Consider the following 6,395-nt stretch of genomic DNA (forward strand, 5'->3'; position numbering starts at 1 on the left):
GAGAGGAGGAGGAGGAGGAGAAGAGGAGGAGGAGGGGGGAAGAGGAGGAGGGGGGGAAGAGAAAGGAGGAGGGGAAGGGGAAGGGGAAGAGGAAGGAGAGGAGCAGGAGAAAGAGCAGGAGAAAGAGAAGAAGCTCTGTTGGTAATGGTGGGAAAATTATTCATTGTGTTTTCTTAGCAAGTACAGAAGCTTTACTTTACCATGACTAAAAATTGTCCTTTTCTTCTCTGTTGTATAGAATAATATTTTACAGGAAAAAATGTGTGCTATGGAGGGGTTGCCACAAAAGTATAATTTTTCACACTGCTGCAGTAAGGTTGGTGCTGAAAGAAGACTCTGTTTCTTCTATAACAAGAAAGCTGATGTGGGATTTCTGCCTCCTTTCCCTACCCTGGATCCTGAAGAGAAATGCCAGTCTTATGAAAGTAACAGAGAATCCCTTCTAAATCAGTAAGTTTAATCTTAGAAAAAATGATCCAATTGAAGAATTAGTCTTAGGCTGAATCTAATACCTATCTCAAATAAATATAGTTGGGTTCATTAATTTATTTATTGATTGTTTCATTCATTCAAAACATACTGTGTCAGATACTGTGCTCATTGTTTAGGATATAACTATGATCAAGATATAGACCGTGCTTACAAGACCCTTATATTAATGAATTGTATCTTCTAATTGGCAAGTCCTAGAGGAGAGGTGTGTGCCTGGTGTTAAATTGGTAGGATGCACAGTGGAGGAAATAATAGACTCTTCCCAAGGAGAAGTTGCAGTTTTCACCTCAGGCAGACATTCAATTATGGGATGTTTAGCAAAACATCTGTTTTTAATATAGTGCAGTCATTGCAGAAGCAAAGACTTTTTCGGGAAGGTTGGTATGCTCCTTGAAATCTAAATCTAAATCACAAGTTTATCTGAACAAAAGTAAACAGGACCCCTGAATCTCAGATAGAGTGTGTATAGATAGCTGTTCTTTGAACATGGAAGAGAGAACTGCTGACCAGCTGGTAGCATGTGGATGGAAGGAGAATAGCCACAGCTCAGTGTTTGGGATTAGAATTGCAATCATCATTCCTACTTTGGAGTTAGCAACTTCAGTAAGGACTTCAAAGGACTCTTATTGGGAACTGGATAATGCTGCCTTATGTTGAAGTTTTCTATAACTGGAAACCTTTCTTCCTTTTACCTTGTTTTACAACTTGCTCTTCTTGTCTCTTTCTGTTTTTTCGTTTCCTTCTCATCTTACCCTCCCTTCACTTCCCTTGTCTACATTCATTGCTTTCCTGTTTCTTCCCTTGCCCTTCTTCTCTCTCTTTTTCATTTTTTAAATAGTTTTTTATATGAAATTGCCAGAAGGAACCCGTTTGTCTTCGCCCCTACACTTCTAACTGTTGCTGCTCATTTTGAGGAGGTGGCTAAATCATGTTGTGAAGAACAGAACAAAGTCAACTGCTTTCAAACAAGGGTGGGTATAGCATTTATTTCATGAAGAGGGTAAGAAATCACTCAATACCACAGATCCAGACCCTGACTTATATTATAGCAAAAGGCTTGCTTACCATATATGATGTTCTCTTGTCACATTCAGTGATTTTCAAACCATTGGTCACCAGGTTCTGATCTAAATATTCTCTTTACCTGAGACTCCCGAAAGACAGTCAGTCATTTCCAGGTTCTCTCTTCTGGCTTTGTTTTCTTTGTAAATTGGAAGGAAGCCTTGGTGAGTGAATGTAAAGGGTGAAAGATGACATTTTATCTTTTATCTTTGACAATTTGTAGTCTGTTGACTACAAATAACATGGAATAATCTCAATAGAGATGGCCATCCTCACAGCATGCACTATGCACCTTTTTACCAAGTGCAATTAATCATCAGGAAGACTGGTCCTACCTTTATGATGTGCCGTAAGTGCATATTTCTTTTAATAATGTATTTACTGAAATAAAAATCCTGTAGATTTTCTGTCTCTGAACAAATTTTGTAATAGTTTGAATGAAATGTGACTAAAAAATAAGGGAATAGTGAGATTTTGCTATTGTTTCAAAAGAATTTTCTCTTTCTTCTTCAGGCAATACCTGTCATACAATATTTAAAAGCATTTTCTTCTTATCAAAAACATGTCTGTGGGGCACTTTTGAAATTTGGAACCAAAGTTGTACATTTTATGTGAGTTTTACACTATATATCTTGTCTTTGCTTGCATTTGTACCCAGGGGCTTTGGGGTGAGTTTGAGCCTATTTGGATAGCTCAGGACCAGGACATTAGGTCAAGATGAGAGAAGTTTTGGGAGGTGGAGAGACCCAAAAGAGAATGGTGGCTGTATCTGAGACATATTTAGGCTAATTGGGAATCTGAACTGGTCTGGGAGTTTCAAACCAGGGTTTTAAAAGCCACAAGTACTTTAGAAATAATTCATCCCTTGGTCTTTGACTTTAACAATGAGGAGACAGCCTTGCAAAGATAAATTTTATCTCTAGTGCTCACCCTAATCAATTATTAATGGGGGCTAAGGCAATATCTTGAGAAAAATTTTGAGATTTCAAGTGGATCGGCAGGAAAGAGTTCTGTCATGAATTATCTATGCCTGCCATGAACTTACAATAGGAAGTGGTGGCCTTACACAGCATGTCTTGCTATAATAATTATGGAAGACAGCACATCTCTCAGGTTTTTTTTGCTCACATCCAGGACTTTGGGGTTCTTAAAATATCACTCTAAGATTTTCAAAGTGATCATGTGGGCTGTGCACCAACTATTTGATAAAGACTTGTATAAAAACAACAACAACAGCAACAATGGTGGCAATACTTTTTGGAGCTATTCATATCATATTAGCAAATTAGTCCCACTTGTTCTACTTGCTGTTCAAATTATTTTTGTGGTTTATCAATTCTGTTTCCAGATATATTGCGGTACTCAGTCAAAAATTCCCCAAGATTGAATTTAAGGAGCTTATTTCTCTCGTAGAAGATATTTCTTCCAACTATGAAGGATGCTGTGAAGGGGATGTTGTGCAGTGCATCCGTGACACGGTAAATATTCTCTAAAACCAAGTTAAAATAGAGATTTTTGGCAACTATTTTTTTTTTTTTTATTCTCAAGTTGTCCTGATGTGTGGTTACTTTGCCCCAGTGAAATCAGAATGTAATTTTACTTTTGAATGACAACATAAAATGAAATATAAATTTTTTTTATAAATAAACCTTTGGGATTTTTTATATTTGGAATTTTTAAAGATTACTCAGCAGATTGTATATTGGATGGCTAAATGTCTTGATGTAAAACTTCAGGAATTTCAAATTTTTCAAAGTTCATTTAGTTCAGATTGAAGTTTTCTCTTACATTATAAATCCTCTTTTAGAGAGGTTAGAAACAAATAGTAAAGTTCAAGGAATGACTAGTTATCATTATGTTTTTAAGAGCTGATTTCCCTGAGCTTCCTTAGGCTATTCAGGTATAGTCTTTCCAAATAAGTGGATACATTAATTTAACTTTTCCCTTTCTCTTTCGGTTTCCTTTTCCTACCTTCTTCCTTCCCTTTTCCTGTCCCCTCCTTTTCCCCTTTCCTTTCCTTCCACTTTCCCTTTCCTTTCCTGCCTTTAACTGACAATTAAAAATTGTATATTCTCATGGTATACATGATATATATATGTGTGTACTATATATATCATTATATATATGCATATATATTAATGTATACATACACACACATTGTGGAATGTCTAAATCCAACTATTTAAGATATGCATTACCTCACATACTTTTTTTTTGTGGTGAGAATACTCCAAATCTTAGCAATTTTAAAGTACTCAATATAGTGGTATGAAGTCATCATTGAGTCACTATGATGTACAAGAGATCTCTTGAATGTATTCCTTCTGTCTAAATGAAATTTTGCGGCCTTTAACCAACATTTCCCCAATCCCCAGCCTCTGGAAACCTTTAAAGTGAATTTCCAAGGAAAACTATTGGTACGAATATTGTTGGCATAGTTTGAATTGTTCATGCATTCTGTTCTCACTCATAAGTGGGAGTTGAACAATGACAACACATGGACACAGGGAGGGGAACAACACACACTGGGGCATGTTGGGTTGAGGTTGGGTGGTGAAGGGAGAGCATCAAAATAGCTCATGCATGCGGGGCTTCAAACCTAGGTGACGAGTTGATAAGTGCAGCAACCCACCATGGCACATGTATACCTATGTAACAAGCCTGCACATTCTGAACATCTGTACATGTATCCTGGAACTTAAAGTGAAAAAAAAATTGTTCATGCATTCAAAGGTAATATAATTTTATTTAAAAAAAAACTGAGTATGATAGCTTGCACCTGTAATTGCAGCCACTCAGGACTCAAGAAGCTAAGGAGGGAGGCTTGCTTGAGTCAGGAGTTTGAGGATACAGTACAGTGAGCTATAATTCCAACACCCTTGGCAATAGAATGAGACCTTATTTAAAAAAAAAAAAAAGAAAGAAAGAAAAAGAAAGAAAGAAAGGAAGGAAGGAAAAAGGAAAGAAAGAAAGAAAGATTAGACTTTCAGGCTCACAGTGACGATAGCATGTCAATTCAATAACTTGAATTTTAGGGTATTGAGAAATGTTTATTTCAAGCAACGGACAACAGATGTTCCCAATAATTATTTTTGTTCCTAACTGTACCCAAGTTAAAGCAATCTCTTTTGTGCTTTATTTTTGTATTGCTTGATTGTTCATGGTGATGTAGGTTTTATAATGTGAAATCTAAGATACTGAATTCGGATATAATTATAGGTTTTCTGTGAAATTTGAGACTGAGATTAAGGGATTATGTCTCAAATTTCCTTCTTTTTAATGTCTTTCTGGAGAAATAAGAGGAACTGAATTACAGTTAACTGAAAATAGAAGTAACTTCTCAGAGAATAAGAGATACTCTGCCTATAACAATGATGGCATCACATGAGATGTAAATGTCTTTTTGAAGATTGGCTTCCTGGTTCTGTGTGGTTTGTTAGAAACGTGGTGCCAATGCCCATTTTATTTTTTTACCTCAGTCCTGAGCTTCATCTTATTCCTTATCCTCCATGTTCACCAGAAGATTCCAGTCAGTGGAAATAGCTTGAGTAAAGTCATAAAGGCCTGAAATAGTCTAGTGTGTTGCTGTAACTCAACATAATTCAAGTGGGACTGCAACAGAGAGTGGAAATAATGTGCAGTCTCATTCGAGAGTCTGGAAGGGCCCAGATCAGCTTTTTAAAATTATTCAACTAATGTGTAAATAAGATAACCCCACCCCCTCTCTAATTTCCAACTCTTATGTAGAGGTTAGAACTGGGGCAAAGGGTAGGGATGGGGACACAGTAAAGTTTTCTATTTGAGCAGTATTTGCTAACTTGAACAGCTTCAAATGAATGATATCCATTAGAAAATGATATCCATTAGAAAATGATACCATGAGTGGAATAGCTTCTTATATTTGATGAATCGTCTTCTGGTAGTTGCTGCAGTTCATTCGCTTGTCATTCTTTCATTCACTTATCAAATATTTACTGAGTTTTTGCCATGTGCTTGGCCACAAGGGAAGACCAGGATTATAGGTATTATAGTAACATGTCTTTGGTGGCCTCCAATGAAAGCACAGGTGAACTCTTATGGAAAAGAAACAACATTTAGAATATAAGATGTCAATATATCAGTGTAGGAATGTTATTTAAAAGACTAATGCTTAATAATGGATGTGAACCTATAGTAGAGCCTATTTTTAAATAATTATATCATCTTAAATCCTGAGAAGTTTTGATGTAAAACTTCATGTGCATTATGTAAATCCAAAATTTAATTTAAATAAATATTATCTATCAAATTAATTGATGAAGTGATTCCAGATGCTGTGATCATGACTGGTTTTGCATGCCATCATTCCATAATGGAAGAAAACCCAGCCTTGAAGAAATTTTGAAAGTAAAATAATCTCTCATTCTTATTTGGTACAGAGCAAGGTTATGAACCATATTTGTTCAAAACAAGATTCTATCTCCAGCAAAATCAAAGAGTGCTGTGAAAAGAAAATACCAGAGCGTGGCCAGTGCATAATTAACTCAAATAAAGATGATAGACCAAAGGATTTATCTCTAAGAGAAGCAAAATTTACTGACAGTGAAAATGTGTGTCAAGAACGAGATGCTGACCCAGACACCTTCTTTGCGAAGTAATATAACTCTTTATTGAATTTATAAGGAAAACAGAAAGAAACTTGTAAGATTTGACTTATGTTGCTAATTTAGGTGGAAGGACATGGTACCATTTATTTCACTAGGTATCATATAATTTTTAAAAAATTCTGTGTATAGACTATAGTTTTCAGATAATTTTAAGAAAAAACAACTGTATTATTAAAATAATGGCTAGCGTTTGTT

General features: G+C 35.7%; 1 protein-coding gene across 1 annotated transcript; it reads left to right on the plus strand.

Annotated features, from left to right (window-relative positions):
- Positions 1–244: 244 nt before the first annotated feature.
- Positions 245–6,187, plus strand: LOC112618011 (afamin; the record flags this gene model as incomplete). Its single annotated transcript, XM_025374634.1, has 5 exons — positions 245–450; positions 1,331–1,463; positions 2,068–2,165; positions 2,903–3,032; positions 5,973–6,187. Coding segments are annotated over exons 1-5 (767 nt in total), but the record flags the coding sequence as incomplete, so codon positions are not given.
- Between the last annotated feature and the right edge of the window lie 208 nt (positions 6,188–6,395).

This window comes from Theropithecus gelada, unplaced genomic scaffold (genome assembly GCF_003255815.1).
Source record: "Theropithecus gelada isolate Dixy unplaced genomic scaffold, Tgel_1.0 HiC_scaffold_776, whole genome shotgun sequence".
In the NCBI taxonomy this organism is placed as follows: Eukaryota; Metazoa; Chordata; class Mammalia; order Primates; family Cercopithecidae; genus Theropithecus; species Theropithecus gelada.